The 23451-nt window shown below is 39.0% G+C and overlaps 1 protein-coding gene across 2 annotated transcripts in view; it reads right to left on the bottom strand.

Annotated features, from left to right (window-relative positions):
* Window positions 1-479: 479 nt before the first annotated feature.
* Window positions 480-23451, bottom strand: part of sax (type I BMP receptor saxophone) — a 33679-nt gene continuing 10707 nt past the window's right edge. For both annotated transcript variants that reach the window (XM_071693949.1, XM_071693948.1), the window contains exons 6-11: window positions 22301-22405; window positions 20074-20183; window positions 12126-12402; window positions 9575-9708; window positions 6267-6492; window positions 480-2748 (exon numbers count right to left, since the gene is read on the bottom strand). In XM_071693949.1, the coding sequence (XP_071550050.1) occupies window positions 2608-2748; window positions 6267-6492; window positions 9575-9708; window positions 12126-12402; window positions 20074-20183; window positions 22301-22405 (993 nt within the window). In that variant the 3' untranslated portion in view covers window positions 480-2607. The remainder of the gene's footprint in view (window positions 2749-6266; window positions 6493-9574; window positions 9709-12125; window positions 12403-20073; window positions 20184-22300; window positions 22406-23451) is intronic.

Here is a 23451-nt window from a genome sequence, read left to right as displayed (position 1 = left end):
CCCTCCTCTGTACTACCCTATCTATAGCACATGCCTTGCAACCATATAACATTGTTGGAACTACTATACATATATGTATATTTCAAACATGCTCGCCAATTCCCACATGAGCGAGGTAGCACCCAAAACAGATGACTGTGCCTTAGAGGGAAAATTTCTACTTGCCTCCTTGCTGTGTTCATTCTTGTCGAAAGTAATACAAGGAGGATTTCCAGCCACCTGCGCCAGCCCCTTAGTTGCCTTTTATGACGCACAAGGGATATGTGGGCAATATCCTTTTCCCCTATCCCAAGGGATATATGTAGGAGGGCAGTATTATTTCTCCCCTATCCCAATCCCAAGGAAATATATATCCCAGGGGATGGGGGAGAAAGAATATTGGCCAAGTACTCCAATTGTTAATATTATACATGATTGCTGTTTCCCGCCAGATACACAATATACAACATTTTTCAGTGCTGAAATAGTAATACAAAAGGTCTCTTAGACACTTTTTATTTTTTGTTAGATATTTGACACTTCGGGAACCAGCCTGAAATTCAATTAAACTGCAAAGGGGTTAATAAAGCAAACACAAGAGAAAGTAAAAGTATAAAAGTGGTGAAAGGAAAGTTATAGATGATTAAAACAAAAAATTATAAAGAAATGAGAACTTCAATCTCTGAATGTGTGGGAATGTGTGGGTAATCACTGACAGGTCAGCAATGCAACTGTAGCCTTGACGAAGAACCATCAATGGAAGTAAAGACAAACCATATTCTTCTATGGCTGTGTTTTCTAGGATAATCAAGGCAAAGTGATCTAATATACCATTTTATGCCAATTAAGTGGAAAGGAAAAAGAATGGCAAAGTAGGTTACTGTTCTATTCACTAAAATATAATAAAAAAAACGTTAATTTCTTAAAATAATTTCTCATTAAAATATCACATACTTTTCTGTTAACAATTCTACTGCTTTGCAATTACAGTCTAGCTAAACTAATAAAGAGTGACAGGTAAAGCACCAAATGAACTGAGGAACTGAATAATAAACTTTTCTATTAATTTTGCCATTAGCCCAGTGGTTTGGGTCAGCTAACGTTATCCATGCAGCTAAGTACACTATCATCTAATTACTCATCTAATTCATTTAAAATTCTAAAAGTCAACTCAATCAATTTGAATCTATCTACACACCCACAGCCTTAAAAAAAAGTGATATGGAGTAAACTACAAAATTCTCATACAAATTTGAAAAGTGCTGTTTTGTCTTACCTCTAATCATTTTAGCTGCCACATAAAAACCAACATATGTCACTTTCATACTGATACATCTACACTCATCTCTTCTAACTAATATACATCTACTATCTTGAAGAGCCCTATAGACACTTCACTGTACTACATCACATGCAGAGATCAAACAGTCTGATAAAATACAAAATGTAAAACTTAATAAAATATATACAACCCAAGGCAGCTTAATCCAAAGTAATTTTCCAAAACAAAAATGTTTCAATTTATTATTTGCCACAACTGTCACCATAGTTTAAGGGCACCACCTTCTCATTACTGTGTAACACATTACATACAAAAGTGAGTATTTTCATGTCAGCCACTACAGCACAATATATTCCACAAGTTATTGGAAAACTTAGTCCAATTAATATCAGCAATATAAACAAAAAGATAGTTATGTACATTCAGTATTATTGGTAGTGTTAACAAAATCCATGTTATCAAGAACCTAATCATGTGATCATATAGCATTTCAAATAGAATAATTCCAAAAATACTGAAAATCTGAAGGGAACACATCTAATATCACTGTAAACATTACAAAGAAATATGGACACACCTCAGCAATTCAAAAAATATATGCTATTGAGGCCTTATAATAATTTTTGGTGTAATAATAAGTAATAATAATGATAAAGGTTATGTTTGTCAATTTTCTTTCCAGAAATAAACAGCTGCACTTTGAGGGTTTAAAATAAATAATTGTTTCAATATTGAACAATGCAAACGAAAATTCACTGTCAAATATGTGTTTTCATATAATGATTAAAGTCCCTAGTCCTCAAATGAGTGAAAACCTCCTTAATGTCTTAAGATTTCTGACAAAACCCTCTGTATGCTATTTTTTAAATAATGATGAGATGCTCCAAAGCATAATGTGCTGCAGGTTAAAACTGCAGCAACCAAAAGTTATCATAAACTTCAGAAAATATAGATTTCAGTATTCTCATGATAGACAGCCTATAAATTTTTGATAGTAGAGAACCTCTCACTCAAGATAACTTTTCCAAAAGAAATCTCATTCATAGTATGTATGATATTTAGTTACTAAAAGCCTCATGTATGTTTCAATAAGCAAGCTTATCTAAAGTATTTCAAAGTCACCCCCTCCAAAAAAAAAATCTAACATTATGTATCACTTTTCATAAGTTTCTTATGTTCTAAAATTGTTCTTGTATTCAAAATTTATTCCCTTAAAAACACCATACACTCAACCATCTTCCTCAAAAGAGCACTGCATTCAATACACGTTATCTATCGTAAATAAATACTGTTGCTCACAATATACTTAAACAAATATGCATTACTGTACATTTGAATTTTCCTCGTCAATAGTCAAAGTCCATTTTGATCTTGGTTTCTTCCTGTGCTAATTTCACTAAAGACTTCTTCACTCTCAGCGCTGTTAGTCGTACACTTGGGTTTTGATGCCAGCATTCTCGGATTATTTTAGACATTCCTGCTAATACCTAAGGAAGAGACAATGGTAAGCAGTCACTATGATTATCAAAACTTTGCATTAAAATAATGCTCATTAAACATTCAAGTTTCCACTTGCTTCAAAATTTCTTACCAAAGAAGGCAAATTTGTAAATGGATACATTCATTTAACTCTAATCATTTAACCACTTTTCAGAAAAAAAAAAAAAAGACAAAGGTCCTGGATAACACCAAAGCTCTTTCCTAGAAATGCATTCTGGGGTAAAGAAATACATAATTCTTCCTTCATGCTTGATAGCTGTTTCCCATGTTAGTGAGATAGTGCTAAGCAAAGACGAAGGCCACATCTGTTAATATCCATTCTCTATCTGTCATGTGTAATGTACTGAAATCACAGCTCCCTATCCACAACCAGAACCCACAAAACTTTCTATGTTTTACCCTAAATGCTTCATAAGGCCTGGTTCAGTCTACTGACAGCAATTCCACCCCGGTATACCATATCTTTCCGATTCACTCCATCCCATGTACACCTTTCACTTTCCTGCATGTTCAGGCCTTGATTATTTAAAATCTTTTTCTCTCCATCATTCTATCTCCTATTTGGACTCTCCATTCTTGTTCCCTCTACTTCTGATATCTATATCCTCTTTGTTAGCATTTTCTCACTCATTCCCTCCATGGGGCCAAACCATTTCAGCACACCCTCTTCAGCTCTTTCCACTACACTCTTTTTACTACCACACATCTCTCTTACCCTTTCATTACTTATTTGATCAAAACATCTCACTCAACAGACAATGACAACACCCTAGAAAAAAATTCATGAAAATAAATGTTCACAGTTACAACTACAATGTGATCGACATACCTTTCCCCTCCACATCCCACACTATACACTCCAATTGTAGAACCTTGCCATCACACTTAACACCTGAGATTTCCATACCCACCAATATACATGGCTCACCACAAACACCCACGATCTTCAAGGTGAATTACACATCAAACAATTGCAAACTGTCACATTTCATAATATACAAACCTTTCATCAACTCTACATGCCTCCCCAACCCAAAAAAACCTACATCTACCACCCTGTCATCAAACATATTCATCAATCTCTTGAAGGACTCACTTCATTTTCTCTTCACCTCACCTCTGCTTGTTACCATTTTCCCATTTGCCTTCAACACCTATGTTTCTATTTTTTTCCCTCAGTTTTAAACTCCTTCCAAAACATCTCATTCTCCCTAAAGTCTCCTGATACTCACTCACTCCAACTCTTATTTGCATTCTTTCTCTGTTACTGAACCTTCCAACAGGCTCCTACCAATTTCTCTCTTTTTTTTTTTTTTTTTTATATACTTTGTCGCTGTCTCCCGCGTTTGCGAGGTAGCGCAAGGAAACAGACGAAAGAAATGGCCCAACCCCCCCCCATACACATGTATATACATACGTCCACACACGCAAATATACATACCTACACAGCTTTCCATGGTTTACCCCAGACGCTTCACATGCCTTGATTCAATCCACTGACAGCACGTCAGCCCCGGTATACCACATCGCTCCAATTCACTCTATTCCTTGCCCTCCTTTCACCCTCCTGCATGTTCAGGCCCCAATCACACAAAATCTTTTTCACTCCATCTTTCCACCTCCAATTTGGTCTCCCTCTTCTCCTTGTTCCCTCCACCTCCGACACATATATCCTCTTGGTCAATCTTTCCTCACTCATCCTCTCCATGTGCCCAAACCACTTCAAAACACCCTCTTCTGCTCTCTCAACCATGCTCTTTCTATTTCCACACATCTCTCTTACCCTTACGTTACTCACTCGATCAAACCACCTCACACCACACATTGTCCTCAAACATCTCATTTCCAGCACATCCATCCTCCTGCGCACAACTCTATCCATAGCCCACGCCTCGCAACCATACAACATTGTTGGAACCACTATTCCTTCAAACATACCCATTTTTGCTTTCTCATGTACATCTTTCTAATCAATGGCACTCCTTCCCTGTAGGTGCCACCCATACACCTCTCTCTTCTCTTTCACAGGCAACTCTTATGAAATCATCCCACCACCCTACCCTTTCTCACCTGCTCACCTTCCACCTTCTACATGCCACTCACTTCTCTCGCACATGCCAGCACCGCTTCCCTGGCTATCTCCCATTCTTCACCCACTTCCTTAGCTGTGTTTACTTTTATCTTTCATCATTCTTCACACAAGTCTTTTCCAAGCTCACTTGAAATATGTAAACATTTAGATACTATATTCAATCGGTTTCCCACATCAGTGAAGTAATGCCAGGAAACAGATGAAGAATGACCCATCCACTCATATACACATATACATAAATGCCCATACACACATATCGACATATACACATATACATGTACATATTCGTACTTGCCTGCCTTCATCCATTCCTGGTGCTAACCCACCCCACAGGAAACAGCATTGCTACCCCCTGCTTCAGCGAGGTAGTACCAGGAAAACAGACAAAAAAGGGCACATTTGTTCACACTCAAGTGTAATGCACCGAAACCATAGCTCCCTATCCACATCCAGGCCCCATAGACCTTTCCATGGTTTGCCCCAGCTGCATTATAATTAAAGTTTTTTGGAATTTTACTCATCTTTTAGTGTGCATATCAAGTTGGGAAACCTCCTCCATGTAACATCACATTATCCCATAAATCCTGTGGTTAAATGATATCCACTACCACTGATTGCATTATGTTGTGATATGCAGGAACACATCACCAACATCTACAGGGAACCACCTATAGTGAAAAGGTGATACTGGTATAAAACTTACTATTTGGTGAATAAACTGCTACCGAGAAATATTTTATGAACAAAAGCACATTAAATAAGAATGAAAGACAAAAAACAGCATCAATGACTGATCTCAAGTATTATCAGTGCTACCTTGTGCATGAAAGTGCTACTGAGGTGACAAACAATCATATCTTAATCAACTTACTGAAACAGTGATAAAACAGAATAGAAAAGCTGTTCATGTTCATGAATCTCTGTCATTCTTTTCATGGCAATCAGAAATAAAGAAAAAGATGCTTTAATATTACAAAGTGGGATCTGTTTACATGTGGCTAAGTACCATAAAAATAATGAATTATTCTAATCATACTCCAGTATTTTCATGTTTTCCTTACTAAATAAGTACCTATGCTCTTCCTTACTACATGCATCTGTCCATCTACAATTTATCACCCTTATAAAGTAAATCTATATCCTATCTCATACTTACCATTATAACATTATCTTAAATATACTCAATTACATATCAAAAACGTAAACAGTTTTCTGCCATTTAACTGAATTACGTCCAACACTCAATGTTTAACCAACATGAATACCAGTATAATCTTTTTCCATTTAGTACCCACTTCTAATCATCCAAACTCTGGAGTTGCCATAAATGTATAAAAGAATAAGAGCTAATTGTGTTTCTGCAGAAGAAAATTAGTGTAGAATAAAACATCAGACTAATGAAAAAATACATACCGGATCACTTGTCCACCTGTTTGGAATCATGGGACGATACTGGTCGACACAAACAACTTTTTTCATGTCATCATAACTGGGGTCATTTGGAACCACATCATGGAATGGAGGTTTGTATTCATCCATAATGCCATTTGACACACATCTTCGGCACATTTCCCATAGAACCAGTCCCATTGCATAGATATCAACTTTACGGAATGATTCAAATACACTCATGTTGATCCTGGATATAAGAAAAAATATTGCAAATAGAATCATAAGTAAAGACAGAAAACTAAAAGAATGTTTCATAATAAAGTACAAGACTACATATTATTTCAGGAAAGTTTGTGAAAAATTGATAAATGCCTTCAAAAATAGAATGTTGGGGACATATCTGCAAACGTTAAGGACATATGGAGCAAAGGATTATTCTGTTTGCCATTATATTATCTATTCTACCCACAGCTCATGTACATCTTGCTTTACTGGAAAGATAGAAATCATGAAGAATACCTTTGTTTGGAGACCATGTATATTTGAAAAAAATTTATACCTTGCATTTACTTTAATTCTTAAATTATCTTTTGATGATGGAAAAGGTGCAAATGTTGATTTTCAAGTAAAGTTATTGCAAAGTTAAAAGGAATAAATATATAGCAAAGTTAAGCTATTACTATATGAAAACTAATCCCTAAGCACATGTTCCAGCAGTATCTCGTGGGCAGGAAGTTCCTCTAACAGACTGATCATATATCTTTATGTAAGACTTGCAGACTGAAGATGTGAGTAACAGCAGTAGAAGCTGGGCACAAGCACTGTCAACATGACAACATCTACAATCAGAGGAGCACTCAAATGCTGATGCCCTTTCAAGGCAGTCAGAGAAATCAACTGATTCACACTCAGAAGTATTTCATCTTTTCATACAAAAAAAAAATCATGGTAAGAGCTAGTGAGGTGGCAGACCAAATACCGATGGATCCGACACGGGCTAAGGTTCTGGACTTCACCCTGTACGGTTGGCAAGAGCCAAACTGAGATCTGGATACATCATTATAGTCTTTTCATGAGCAACAATTAGAGGTCTCATCAGAAGCTAGATGTCTACAGTGGGGTTTAAGAGTGCTTATTCCTTCACAGTTACAAGACTGGGCACTAGAGGAATTCTATGAAGGGCATTCTGGGGTGGTGAGCAACAAGAATTTGGCAAGAAGCTATGAATGGTGGTCTAGCTTACATGGTTGCATACAACATAAGGATGCTGAGAGTTTTGAATGTTGCTTTCACCAAAAATGAGTCCCACTCGGTGCACTCCACCCTTGGTTATGGGTTACCAGGGTATTTCAGCATATTTATTTTGATTTTGATGAGTGTGAGGGAACAAAATTTTAATTTTTGGTACTATGTTTGCAAACTGGTCATATGTAAACCAAACTACAAGTAGCACATCAGAGGAGACAATATTTGCACTTACTCCAGTGTTTGCTGCTCTTCATCTTTCAGAGGAGGTAGTGACAATTAATGCTGCAACATTCACATCTGCAGAATTTACATGTTTCCAGGAGAAATGGTGTGTGTCACAACCTAAAACCTCCAATTCATCCAGCATCAAACAGGTTGGTCAAGCGAATGGTGCAGGCTTTGAAGAAGTCACTGAAGAAACAAGAAGGTACCAGCTGCTCTCTGACAGATAAGATGACAAGTTTTCTGTTCACCTATTGGAATACTCCACAAGGTACCAAACAGCGAACCTCTGCTGAACTGCTTCTGAAGAGTACACCCATACAAGATTGACAATGATGAAACCAAGTTTGAATGAGGAGGTCGCAAAGTTACAACAGCAACAGAAGACATCAAATGATCATCACATTCATGCTTTTTGAGAATTCATCACAGGATAGCATGTGATTGTTCATGAATACCATCTGGGAAAAAATTGGATTCTGAGCAATGCTGTGGAATCCCTGGGACCACTGCTATGTGGTAAAGGCACACTGACCAAATTACTCGGAAAATACATTGGATGGCATTAACCAACTGGAAGGGCCTGCTCTCTGACTACTATTAATGAATCCTAAAGCACTCATTTTCCCTAATAAACCAGCTGCAAATCACACCCTTGCAACAGGTGAAGCATGCTCAAAATCAGTAGTAATATCTTTTAGCATAGATCAGATGAGAAGTGCTGCTCCGATTCATCACAGGATCTCCAAGGTTGTGCCAGAACTTCACTAAATCTTGATAGTCAGAAAACAACCACATAGAGAAAGAGAAGCTTTTGTACGTGGCATTTACAGATCTGGAGAAAGCATGTGACAGGGGTGGTAGAGAGGTTTCGTAGATGTTACATATACATGGAGTAACAGGAAAGCTATTATGAGGCAGAAGAGGTTTATCAAAAGGGAAAGGCACATGTGTGAGCAGGTAGAAAGGAGGGTGAATGGTTCCTGGTAAAGTTGGGTCTGCAACAGGGTAATGTGATGTCACTATGGCTGTTTAATTTGTTTATGGAAGGCATGGTGAGAGAGTGGATATGAGGTTTTGGGAAGAGGGATTGGTCTACAGTCTGTAGGGAATGGGGACTTTGGAAATGAGACAATTAATGTTTACTGATGACAAGGTGCTTGTGGCAGATTCGAGTGAGAAACTGGATAAGTTAATGTCTGAGTTAAGTATAGAGTGTGAAAGGAGAAAGTTGATGGTAAATGTGAATATAAGCAATGTTATTAGGTTTAGCAGTGAAAAGAAACAGGTTAGCTGGGGTGTAAATTTAAATACAAAAAACATCTAGGAAGTGAAATGTTTTACTTACATGAGAGTGGACAAGACAGCAAATGGAACTCATAACTGAATTAAGTCAAAGGGTGGGTGAAAGGGGGGAGGTCCTGGAGGCATTGAGTGATCACTACGTGATTCTAGGAATGTCAAAACTTCATTCCTTCTATGCAGAAGCAAGTAATCACAAACGGGTAATTATCCATACACACACACAAATATACATTCTAAATAACTGGCATATATCTAAGAAATATAATTAATTACACAAATAATGGCGAATAGTATGAAAGAAAAGAAAGACGAACATAATTAATCTAAATCTAATCAAATGTACGAAATTCATCATAATTTCACTAAATATTGAAACATAAATGTTGTTATAAACTTAGATGTTATGGTTCTGTGTTTTTCAGCTTAACCCTATAGAGGGCCCTTTTCAATTCAGATAAACATTACAGTTTAATATCAAACAAACATATATCTCTCAGCTACCAACTGTAACTAACCTGGATTTCTCAGTATCAGGCAAAAAGATAAAAACTTACATCTCACTCAAGACCTCTGGGCTCATATATCGCTTTGTCCCAACTCTAGGATTATTACCAATGTTGATTTCTCCAGTAGTCTGTGTGTGCATTACTGCAAGACCAAAATCAGCAATCACACATACTCCATTTACCTGAAAGAAATATTAATGATAATTTATAATTTACCTTCAATCCACTTATTTAATTTTGATATAAATATATATTTTGGGCCATTCTTATGTGTGTTTCCTTGCGCTTCCTCGCTAATGCGGGAGACAGCGACGAAGTACAATAATAAATATAAAATATTTTTTCTTACACCAAGCAGGGTAGTTAACTAAAGGTTACTTTCACTTATCTTTAAAAAATTCCTAACATATGCTTTCTCTTATTCTCTACTACCACAAGGCAACTATAACAACAATACTACTTACTTTATCAAAATACCATTTTTGTTGTAATTACCTAATCTCTTATTTTGGCTGCTGTGAATGGGGATTGGACTTGAATTTCTGAAGAAAGGGGGTGACTGTATCACTGACTGGTTAGTTGGGATTTTCAGTGTATGTATGGCTCTTAGTGAGGTGCCTGAGGATTGGTGGAGTGCCTTTACCATCCCATTATATAAAAACACGATACAGGGGAAAGCAAATGTTCAAGTTACAATCAGTTGAGTGTATCTGGTAAGTTGTATGGTAGAGTGGTGACTGACAGGCTGGTAAGATGCACAGAATTTCAGAGTGGGATGGAACAATGTGACTTCTGGAGTGGAGGATGTGTATTATCAGGTGCATGCTTTGAAGAATGTATGTGAAAAAGAGAGAAACAGAAGGTTAAATAGGTGGCCCTTATGGATCTGAAGAGTGTATATTATAGGGTTGATAGAAATGCTATGTGGAAGGTGTTGAGAATAAGTGTGGGAGGAAAGCTGCAAGAAGCTATGAAGACTTTTATCAAAAGAATATGTTTACAAGTAGGAAGAGAAGAAGGAAAGTGGTTGTATGTGAAGGTGGGTGTGTGGCAGGGGTTTGTCATGTCGCCATGGCTATTTAAACATGTTTATGGATGGAGTGGTGGTGGTGGGGAATGAAAGGGTTAAATAAGAAACATATATATGTGTGTCAGAAGTGGAGGGAACATAAAGAATGGGAAGACCAAATTGGACAGGGAAGGATGGAATGAAAAAGACTTTGAGTGATCTGGGCCTGAACATGCAGGAGGGTGAAAGGCATGCATAGATAGAGTGAATTGGAATGATGGGGTATACGGGTTCAATAGACTGAACTACAGTGTGTGAAGCATCCTCGGTAAACCATGGAAAGTTCTGTGGGGCCTGGTTAAGGATAGGGAGACGTGGTTTCAGCACATTACACAAGACAGCTGGAGAATAGATATGAGCAAATGTCAACCATTCACATACATTCTCCAGCTGTCAGGCCTATTTACTGAAACCACAACTTCCAATACACGAACAGGATACACAATTGGGTGAAGTAGTTTTTCTTCAACAGGGTTGTAAACATTTAAAATAACTAACAAATTAGCTAGGCTCAAAGGAGTAACATGGATACATTTTAGGAAAGACTTGATAAACAATTTGTTTCAACTCCATGATGACATTATTTGCTCCCCCTCAGTCACATGAAACATTTACAGCTTTTTCTCTTTAAATCATCAGTATGCCTTTCAACTCTCATCACACTCATCTATGAATTTCTTATCTCTGCCACTATCATGAACAGCCTCAAGAGAACTCAACGATCTGTTGCTCTTTGAAGTCTTTAATTTTAATTTGTACTACCTGTGATGCTTTTCACCCCATTACTTCAAAAATTACTTAAAATACTTAACTCAATCCACTTCCAAACTTCATAATTTGATAACAGTATCTATCTAAAAAATACTTTAAGTAGCAAACAAAAAGTGATTTTTTTAATTCACACTTGATCACCATTCTCTAGCTGTCATGTGTAATACACTGAAAACACAGCTCCCTACCCATAACCAAGCCCCACAGAACTTTCCATGGTTTACCAAGTTGCTTCAAATGCAGGGCCTGGTTCAGTCCATTGACAGCACGTTATAGTAATTTACTGTTAATCATATAATTATGCTCCTGTATTTAAAGAAAAATCATCCAGTATTTTAAGGTTTCCACTCAATTTCTACACTCCCTTTTATTTAGAGGCTTGTAACTGAAAATAATCATGAACAGAAGGCAAATGTGCATGAAACTTAACAACACAGACAGCACTCACTATCATCTAAGAAATCCTGTCACATGCATTAACATCCTTGCGCTACCTCGCAAACGCGGGAGACAGCGAAAAAAAAAAAAAAAAAAAATATTTCTTTCAAGTTCAGCTATCTATCTGAAACCTTTGCCTTCACTCTTATCAATAGCACTTTAGTGGATGACATCTGCCCTCAATTTTCCTTAAGCCCTCTCCTGAGACAACAAAAACCCTTTTCTAAATCTATGAAATTTTCTTGTTTATATCCTTTACTTTACCAATCACTAAAACCTTATTTCAATTTACTATACATCATTAAACAATGCCATACAAACCTTAACTAAGATATTTTTAGACTTGATATCCCTGTGGGCAATGGCAGGCTTTCCTTGTGTGCCAAAGATTTCTGTATGCAGGTGAAGAAGTCCACTGATGGTAGAGAGCGCTGCAGTCATAAGTGTCCCATGATCCAGGGTGTGAGCATTAAGGTGGTCATACAGAGAACCACGAGGATGATAGTGGGTAACTAGCCAGAGTTGTGTGCAAGATCCTCGTGATGTCATGTCAGAACCATAGAAGCCAAGAATATTTTCATGCCGGAGAAGGACCGTGCTGATAAATAAGTATAGGTTAATTTCTGAATACAGCAAAATTTTTCTATGTCCACGTACCTATCTACCATTCCATTATCATCAATCCAATTCTATCAGAATGGGATGAATGAAGTGAATACAGGCATGCACCTTTTGCAGGAGTCAATTCAACAGTAATGGAATCCCTAACCTCAGTCCTACATGCTAGCAGTAGACTAAGATGCCCAACTGGGTAATTTCACTTTCAACTCTTATGCCCAATATAATATTCTATATAAGTTTGTTGAGTATTCCTGGCAAATTATATGGGAGGGTATTGATTGAGAGGGTGAAGGCATGTACAGAGCATCAGATTGGGGAAGAGCAGTGTGGTTTCAGAAGTGGTAGAGGATGTGTGGATCAGGTGTTTGCTTTGAAGAATGTATGTCAGAAATACTTAGAAAAGCAAATGGATTTGTATGTAGCATTTATGGATCTGGAGAAGGCATATGATAGAGTTGATAGAGATGCTCTGTGGAAGGTATTAAGAATATATGGTGTGGGAGGCAAGTTGTTAGAAGCAGTGAAAAGCTTTTATCGAGGATGTAAGGCATGTGTACGTGTAGGAAGAGAGGAAAGTGATTGGTTCTCAGTGAATGTAGGTTTGCGGCAGGGGTGTGTGATGTCTCCATGGTTGTTTAATTTGTTTATGGATGGGGTTGTTAGGGAGGTGAATGCAAGAGTTTTGGAAAGAGGGGCAAGTATGAAGTCTGTTGGGGATGAGAGAGCTTGGGAAGTGAGTCAGTTGTTGTTCGCTGATGATACAGCGCTGGTGGCTGATTCATGTGAGAAACTGCAGAAGCTGGTGACTGAGTTTGGTAAAGTGTGTGAAAGAAGAAAGTTAAGAGTAAATGTGAATAAGAGCAAGGTTATTAGGTACAGTAGGGTTGAGGGTCAATTCAATTGGGAGGTGAGTTTGAATGGAGAAAAACTGGAGGAAGTGAAGTGTTTTAGATATCTGGGAGTGGATCTGGCAGCGGATGGAACCATGGAAGCGGAAGTGGATCATAGGGTGGGGGAGGGGGCGAAAATTCTGGGAGCCTTGAAGAATGTGTGGAAGTCGAGAACATTATCTCGGAAAGCAAAAATGGGTATGTTTGAAGGAATAGTGGTTCCAACAATGTTGTATGGTTGCGAGGCGTGGACTGTGGATAGAGTTGTGCGCAGGAGGATGGATGTGCTGGAAATGAGATGTTTGAGGACAATGTGTGGGGTGAGGTGGTTTGATCGAGTAAGTAACATAAGGGTAAGAGAGATGTGTGGAAATAAAAAGAGCGTGGTTGAGAGAGCAGAAGAGGGTGTTTTGAAATGGTTTGGTCACATGGAGAGAATGAGTGAGGAAAGATTGACCAAGAGGATATATGTGTCGGAGGTGGAGGGAATGAGGAGAAGAGGGAGACCAAATTGGAGGTGGAAAGATGGAGTGAAAAAGATTTTGTGTGATCGGGGCCTGAACATGCAGGAGGGTGAAAGGAGGGCAAAGAATAGAGTGAATTGGAGCGATGTGGTATACCGGGGTTGACGTGCTGTCAGTGGATTGAATCAAGGCATGTGTATGGGGGTGGGTTGGGCCATTTCTTTCGTCTGTTTCCTTGCGCTACCTCGCAAACGCGGGAGATAGCGACAAAGCAAAAAAAAAAAGAAAAAAAAAAAAAAAAATCTTAAGTCAGTATACAGTACCCAACAATCAAAATTAATGCACAGCTTTTCATACAATCCATATTTACATAATATTAAAAGTAAAATACAGTTTACCTACTAAAAGACTAGAAAACCTGCATATACAAAAGAATACAACTAACTACAAATGTTAATGTCAATCCTATACCAAATTAATACACTTCAACTGTTACTGTGCATGAAGCTTCAAAGAATATAAGGAAAATCAGACTTGAACCTGAGACTTTTCTATGATTACCCACTGATCAGCTTCAGATGTACATGCCATAAAGCCAATCTTGAGCTCAAGCATAGATCACTATAACTTATTAATCTAAACCTTCTAGAAGTCGCTTGTTTGTCATGCTGAGTTCAGCTGAAGATCATCTCTCCTACTCACGTAAGTATACTTGTGGATACCTCTCTTTTTAACCAAGGTATTCCCAATCACCAGTCTTTTTTCAGCACACACATCCAAAAGCTCTTCACCATTTCCATTCACATCACTGAATAACACATGTACACGAATTATACCCTCAACTGCTACATTACTCACCAATTAAATTATCCATCAGTAATATCCAGTCTCATGCACCAAAACTGCTGACACACTCACTCAGACGCTCCCAAAACACTTGCCTCTCAAGATCTTTCTTCTCATAACCAGGTGCATAAGCACCAATAATCACCCATCTCTCTCCATCCACATTCAGTTTTACCCACATCAATCTAGAATTTACTTCCTTACACTCTATTGCACACTCCCATAACTCCTTCTTCAGGAGTATTGTTACTCCTTCCTCTCACCAACTCCTGACTTTACTCCCAAAACTTTTCCAAGCCATTCTTCCACTTAGCTCTTGAGATTAGTTTCACTCAGAGTTAGAGCATCCAGGTTTCTATCCTCAAATATACTACCTATCTCTCCTCTCTTCTCATCTTGGTTACATCCACATGCATTCAAACACCCCAGTCTAAACCTTCAAGGAGGGTAAGCACTCCCCTCTTGACTCCTGTTTCCTCCTTTAGAAACTGAAATACAAGACGGGGAAGGTTTCCAGCCTCTTGCTCCCATCCCCTTTAGTCGCCTTCTATGACATGCTGGGAATATGTGGGAAGTATAATTTTCCCCCTATACATAAAGCGAGGGTAGAGATGCTGTTTCCTGTGGGGCGGGGTAGTGACAGGAATGGATGAAGACAAACAAGTATAAATATGTACATGTGTATATATGTATATGTCTGTGTGCATGTATGTATATGTATGTATTTTTTTTTTTTTATTATACTTTGTCGCTGTCTCCCGCGTTTGCGAGGTAGCGCAAGGAAACAGACGAAAGAAATGGCCCAACCCCCCCCCCCATACACATGTATATACATACGTCCACACACGCAAATATACACACCTACACAGCTTTCCATGGTTTACCCCAGACGCTTCACATGCCTTGATTCAATCCACTGACAGCACGTCAACCCCGGTATACCACATCGCTCCAATTCACTCTATTCCTTGCCCTCCTTTCACCCTCCTGCATGTTCAGGCCCCGATCACACAAAATCTTTTTCACTCCATCTTTCCACCTCCAATTTGGTCTCCCTCTTCTCCTCGTTCCCTCCACCTCCGACACGTATATCCTCTTGGTCAATCTTTCCTCACTCATTCTCTCCATGTGCCCAAACCACTTCAAAACACCCTCTTCTGCTCTCTCAACCACGCTCTTTTTATTTCCACACATCTCTCTTACCCTTACGTTACTCACTCGATCAAACCACCTCACACCACACATTGTCCTCAAACATCTCATTTCCAGCACATCCATCCTCCTGCACACAACTCTATCCATAGCCCACGCCTCGCAACCATACAACATTGTTGGAACCACTATTCCTTCAAACATACCCATTTTTGCTTTCCGAGATAATGTTCTCGACTTCCACACATTCTTCAAGGCCCCCAGAATTTTCGCCCCCTCCCCCACCCTATGATCCACTTCCGCTTCCATGGTTCCATCCGCTGCCAGATCCACTCCCAGATATCTAAAACACTTCACTTCCTCCAGTTTTTCTCCATTCAAACTCACCTCCCAATTGACTTGACCCTCAACCCTACTGTACCTAATAACCTTGCTCTTATTCACATTTACTCTTAACTTTCTTCTTTCACACACTTTACCAAACTCAGTCACCAGCTTCTGCAGTTTCTCACATGAATCAGCCACCAGCGCTGTATCATCAGCGAACAACAACTGACTCACTTCCCAAGCTCTCTCATCCCCAACAGACTTCATACTTGCCCCTCTTTCCAAAACTCTTGCATTTACCTCCCTAACAACCCCATCCATAAAAAATTAAACAACCATGGAGACATCACACACCCCTGCCGCAAACCTACATTCACTGAGAACCAATCACTTTCCTCTCTTCCTACACGTACACATGCCTTACATCCTCGATAAAAACTTTTCACTGCTTCTAACAACTTTCCTCCCACACCATATATTCTTAATACCTTCCACAGAGCATCTCTATCAAATGCAATTGAGTGGGAGAAGTATAAAAGAAAGAGACAGGAGGTCAAGAGAAAGGTGCAAGAGGTGAAAAAAAGGGCAAATGAGAGTTGGGGTGAGAGACTATCAGTAAATTTTAGGGAGAATAAAAAGATGTTCTGGAAGGAGGTAAATAGGGTGCGTAAGACAAGGGAGCAAATGGGAACTTCAGTGAAGGGCGTAAATGGGGAGGTGATAACAAGTAGCGGTGATGTGAGAAGGAGATGGAATGAGTATTTTGAAGGTTTGTTGAATGTGTCTGATGACAGAGTGGCAGATATAGGGTGTTTTGGTCGAGGTGGTGTGCAAAGTGAGAGGGTTAGGGAAAATGATTTGGTAAACAGAGAAGAGGTAGTAAAAGCTTTGCGGAAGATGAAAGCCGGCAAGGCAGCAGGTTTGGATGGTATTGCAGTGGAATTTATTAAGAAAGGGGGTGACTGTATTGTTGACTGGTTGGTAAGGTTATTTAATGTATGTATGACTCATGGTGAGGTGCCTGAGGATTGGCGGAATGCGTGCATAGTGCCATTGTACAAAGGCAAAGGGGATAAGAGTGAGTGCTCAAATTACAGAGGTATAAGTTTGTTGAGTATTCCTGGTAAATTATATGGGAGGGTATTGATTGAGAGGGTGAAGGCATGTACAGAGCATCAGATTGGGGAAGAGCAGTGCGGTTTCAGAAGTGGTAGAGGATGTGTGGATCAGGTGTTTGCTTTGAAGAATGTATGTGAGAAATACTTAGAAAAGCAAAGGGATTTGTATGTAGCATTTATGGATCTGGAGAAGGCATATGATAGAGTTGATAGAGATGCTCTGTGGAAGGTATTAAGAATATATGGTGTGGGAGGCAAGTTGTTAGAAGCAGTGAAAAGTTTTTATCGAGGATGTAAGGCATGTGTACGTGTAGGAAGAGAGGAAAGTGATTGGTTCTCAGTGAATGTAGGTTTGCGGCAGGGGTGTGTGATGTCTCCATGGTTGTTTAATTTGTTTATGGATGGGGTTGTAAAGGAGGTAAATGCAAGAGTCCTGGAAAGAGGGGCAAGTATGAAGTCTGTTGGGGATGAGAGAGCTTGGGAAGTGAGTCAATTGTTGTTCGCTGATGATACAGCGCTGGTGGCTGATTCATGTGAGAAACTGCAGAAGCTGGTGACTGAGTTTGGTAAAGTGTGTGGAAGAAGAAAGTTGAGAGTAAATGTGAATAAGAGCAAGGTTATTAGGTACAGTAGGGGTGAGGGTCAAGTCAATTGGGAGGTGAGTTTGAATGGAGAAAAACTGGAGGAAGTGAAGTGTTTTAGATATCTGGGAGTGGATCTGTCAGCGGATGGAACCATGGAAGCGGAAGTGGATCATAGGGTGGGGGAGGGGGCGAAAATTTTGGGAGCCTTGAAAAATGTGTGGAAGTCGAGAACATTATCTCGGAAAGCAAAAATGGGTATGTTTGAGGGAATAGTGGTTCCAACAATGCTGTATGGTTGCGAGGCGTGGGCTATGGATAGAGATGTGCGCAGGAGGATGGATGTGCTGGAAATGAGATGTTTGAGGACAATGTGTGGTGTGAGGTGGTTTGAGCGAGTAAGTAACGTAAGGGTAAGAGAGATGTGTGGAAATAAAAAGAGCGTGGTTGAGAGAGCAGAAGAGGGTGTTTTGAAATGGTTTGGGCACATGGAGAGAATGAGTGAGGAGAGATTGACCAAGAGGATATATGTGTCGGAGGTGGAGGGAACGAGGAGAAGAGGGAGACCAAATTGGAGGTGGAAAGATGGAGTGAAAAAGATTTTGTGTGATCGGGGCCTGAACATGCAGGAGGGTGAAAGGAGGGCAAGAAATAGAGTGAATTGGAGTCATGTGGTATACAGGGGTTGACGTGCTGTCAGTGGATTGAAGCAAGGCATGTGAAGCGTCTGGGGTAAACCATGGAAAGCTGTGTAGGTATGTATATTTGCGTGTGTGGACGTGTGTATGTACATGTGTATGGGGGGGGGGGGTTGGGCCATTTCTTTCGTCTGTTTCCTTGCGCTACCTCGCAAACGCGGGAGACAGCGACAAAGTATAAAAAAAAAAAAAAAAAAAAAAATAAATATATATAAATATAAATATATATATATATATATATATATATATATATATATATATATATATATTTTTTTTTCTTTCTTTCAAACTATTCGCCATTTCCCGCATTAGCGAGGTAGCGTTAAGAACAGATGACTGGGCCTTTGAGGGACTACCCTCACCTGGCCCAATTCTCTGTTCCTTCTTTTGGAAAAAAAAAAAAAAAAAGAAACAAGAGGGGAGGATTTCCAGCCCCCCGCTCCCTCCCCTTTTAGTTGCCTTCTACGACACGCAGGGAATACGTAGGAAGTATTCTTGCTCCCCTATCCCCAGGGATAATATATATATATATATATATATATATATATATATATATATATATATATATATATATATATATATATATATACATACATACATACATAAATATTTCTAGGATTCAAAAATTTCCCTTTAAAGCATAATCAGTCTGGGCAGTCTTGAGGACATAAAAGAACTTTGCAAATAAAATGCATATAACCTTTTTGGATAAAATCTTTACATCTTACAACAATGCAATGACTAACTACTTCCTCATTTCCTGGAATCAGTCAAATGCCCAAACTGAAGTAACTGTAGACGGGATTTTTCTGGTGGGCTGGCTGACATTTTGACTACAGCCTGGGTTTTTCTGGTGGGCTAGCTGACATTTTGAATACAACCTGACTCCAGTTCAGGGGGTATGACTTTTGATGATTGTTTCCTTTGCTTTTGAAAGTCATAACTGCATGGACCAATGAAAAGAGCTGTTGGGAAAGTCTGATGCTATGTTTTAATATTCAGGCTTTCTGTAAAAAGGTCTGACCTCTGCCTAAACAGGACTTTTATATGCACTTCTTTCAAGCTCTGCTGTGTGTGGGAAGGACAACCACTGCCCCCCCATCTGTGGTGCTTTCATGGGTGATGGTGACAAAAGGTGAACTACTGTTAACATGAAGGCCTTTCAAAATATATCATAATCAAACATCTTTGCAGAGTAATCACATAACAAATAACCAACACATACATATTACTCTTAAGCAAGAAGCAGATACATGATACACAGTTAGCTGGATAAGGTAAATAAGAATTACTGACAAGTGAAATCTTTGCCAAGGATCTTTTGGATTAAGATTCTAGGAACAGAATCTAATCATATGTAAAAATATTATCAAATCAATATTTGAATCAATATTTTTCATGGTTTTTGAAAAGTTAGAAGCTGACAAACATCAGCAACTTAAGGCAGTTAAAAAAATACATATAAATTAAACAAACATCAAAATACCCAATCAACTTCTGTAAAACTTAGCTTCTTAATTCTACTATATCCAACATCTACTGACATTCAAAATGATGATACTTCACACCAACCTATAGATTTCAGTTTCTCGAGCCCAAGATGCTTCATCACGTGAGAAAAATATCTTCACAGCTACCTTCTCCCCTTGCCATATGCCACACCAAACTTCACCATATCGACCCTGCAGGATGGCAAAATGAAAATGAATGTAAAATTAGAAACTTCTTGCAAACCCCTCTTTCAAAGAAACTGGAGCTATGTTAAGGCAATAAGAATAAGTCTGATGCTTAATTATCTCTTAAATAGATAACAAAGGCTCATCTATCTATACACTTAATTCTAGGACCTACTTGTATTACTGCTCTCATCAGTCATGATGTTTGAGGCTGCCACCCACAAGCCTATTGTATTCTCCACAACCTGTCTCGTCTGGTTCACTACGTAGGTATTTGTGCTGTGACTTTGAATGTCTGGTCTAGGTGTCCATTAATATAGAATCTCTAATACTTTCTGATCGTTCTGAGCCCCAAATGTTTACACTTTCCATTAACTTACTATCATTCCTCCAATTAACAGCAACTTTTGATTTTAGTGTTATTTCAAAAAGGTTTACCTGTCTGCTATATTAATAACAAAAGATTCTTTAATAATGCTTGGAGTACTGGGAGGGTTAGTGAGGGACAACATTTTTGTCAAGCTGCATTCCTTTGACCCAAGTAGCTGCCTTTTCTTTCTGCCTCTCCTGTATGTGGACTGCTGGTATTCTGTCCACAAACAAAATCTCTTGTCACAATTAATACCTGACAACAATTAATACACACAACTCATTCTTTGAAACTCTAGATTTTCTGGTGAGCACTCTGGCCTAGCCCTGCCTTTTGGTAAAATGATGGGGTCAACACAGAAGTAGCAGGTAAGAATGTTGGAAAGGGGCTTTAGGAAGAAACATTAGGTAGAAGTAATAGGTAAGAGCATAAGCTGGGAGCATTAGGTAGAAGTAGTAGGTTGTAACATTAGGCAGGAATATTAGACAGAAACATTAAGTAGATGTAGTTGGTAAGAACATTAGGTAGGATCGAGTAAGTAATGAAAGAGTAAGAGAGACGTATGGTAATACAAAGAGTGTGGTTGAGAGAACAGAAGAGGGTGTTTTGAAATGGTTTGGTCACATAGAGAGAATGAGTGTGGAAAGATTGACAAAGAGGATATATGTGTCAGAGGTAGAGGGAACGAGAAGTGGGAGACCAAACTGGAGGTGGAAGGATGGAGTGAAAAAGATTTTGAGCGATCGGGGCCTGAACATGCAAGAGGGTGAAAGGCATGCAAGGAACAGCAAATTGGAACGATGTGGTATACCGGGGTCGACATGCTGTCAATGGATTGAACCAAGGCATGGAAAGTTTTGTGGGGCCTGCATGTGGAAAGGGAGCTGTGGTTTCAGTGCATTATACATGACAGCTAGAGACTGAGTGTGAACGAATGTAACCTTTGTTGTCTTTTCCTAGCGCTACATCACGGGTATGCGGGGGGAGGGGGGATGTCATTTCATGTGTGGCGGGGTGGCAACGGAGATTAATAAAGGCAGCAAGTATGAATGTTGTACATGCGTATACATGTATATGTCTGTGTATGTATATATATGTATACACTGAAATGTATAGGTATGTATATGTGCGTGTGTGGACGTGTCTTTATATACATGTGTAGGTGGGTGGGTTGGGCCATTCTTTCGTCTGTTTCCTTGCGCTACCTCACTAATAGGGGAGACAGTGACAAAGTATAATAAATATAAATAACTATGTATATATACATATTCATTTATTTACTCCTTCACACATACCCATTTTTACTTTCCAAGATAACGTTCTCGACTTCCACACATTCTTCAATGCTCCCAGAACCTTCACCCCCTCACCCACCCTATGATTCACTTCCGCTTCCATGGTTCCATCTGCTGCCAAATCCACTCAGATATCTAAAACACTTCACTTCCTCCAGTTTTTCTCCATTCAAATTTACCTCCCAATTGACTTGTCCCTCAACCCTACTGTACCTAATAGCCTTGCTCTTATTCACATTTACTCTCAGCTTTCTTCCTTCACCCACTTTACCAAACTCAGTCACCAGCTTCTGCACTTTCTCACCCGAATCAGCCACCAGCGCTGTATCATCAGTGAACAACTGACTCACTTCCCAAGCTCTCTCATCTGCAACAGACTGCATACTCACCTGAATCAAGCTGCCTTAAAAGGAAGGAGGTGGTAAAATATATAAAGCATATAGATATGACAACCTTACCTTCCCAATAACTTCAGCAAGCCAAATCTGCTTGGCAAGAGTACGCTGAATGAGTAGTGGCAGACCTGATCCACTTCCTGATGTAATGGAATCACTGAAGATTTCCTGTGCAGAAAAAGGAAAAAAAAAAATTCATTAACTGTAAGTGGCAATACCCCTGGCTACAGTTAAAACTAAACTATAAAAAACATGGAGACCCTTCTATCCATCGAGTAAGTTTTCTCCTTATTCCTGCCGTGTGATCTGGCTTCTCAATCTGCTACCCATTCATCATTACAGTGTCAAATAATTTCTGCGAGTCCAGATACAAGTGAGCCACCTTGCCTTCCTTTTTCTCTAAGAAGAGCTCTAGCAATTAATCAGTCCCACTCATCTTGTGCTCACTGATATATTGGTAGAGGGAATTATCCAGTATACATTATAAAAACTTATGTTTCCTTGACTTCTCGTCACCATTAGAATCCAAATTTTCTCAATCTATCTCTTTGTAACTGAAATCCTCCATTCCCAATACTTAACTGTTTACGAGAAGAGAATGTCTTACAACTTCATATACCACCCTGATTGTTCCTTCATTGTTATAATTTTCTATTTGCTTTGGATTGTTGATATTTTTTTTTAGGCAAATTATAATATTAACACCACTATACACTTCTTCACAACAGTTACCCTTCCCATTATCTACTGTCTAAATGGGCCATCCTCCACTATTTCTTGAAACTTAAAGCCATCTTTTATCAAGAGGCAATGCTCTCCCTCCACTACCTTCTCTTACTCTCTTAATGGTCATGTACCCCTCTGTGGAGAACAACTGAGATCTTATCTCTTTAATAAGCTTTAAGTTCATGACTCCAAAATTATCAGGTGCACTTTCCCTTACATGATCCTTCACTTCAGCTCTTTACCATTATCTATCAACCCATCAACACTTAAATACACTACTTCCAGTCTCAAAATATCATCTTCAAACATCCCTACTTTCTATGCAGTGCTGGAGGAGCTGCCTTGCCCTCTAGCCTCATTTGGCTTCTCCAGTTCTTTGACTTTTACTGTATTCTTTGCTTCTTTCCATCTCTTCCTATGATTTATTAAATCTGATGAATACCCCACTCAATTCTACCATGTCTTTTACATTAATAAGATTTCTTAGG

Source organism: Panulirus ornatus, chromosome 56 (assembly GCF_036320965.1).
Source record: "Panulirus ornatus isolate Po-2019 chromosome 56, ASM3632096v1, whole genome shotgun sequence".
Lineage (NCBI taxonomy): Eukaryota > Metazoa > Arthropoda > Malacostraca > Decapoda > Palinuridae > Panulirus > Panulirus ornatus.
This window is presented reverse-complemented; position numbering and strand designations above follow the sequence as displayed.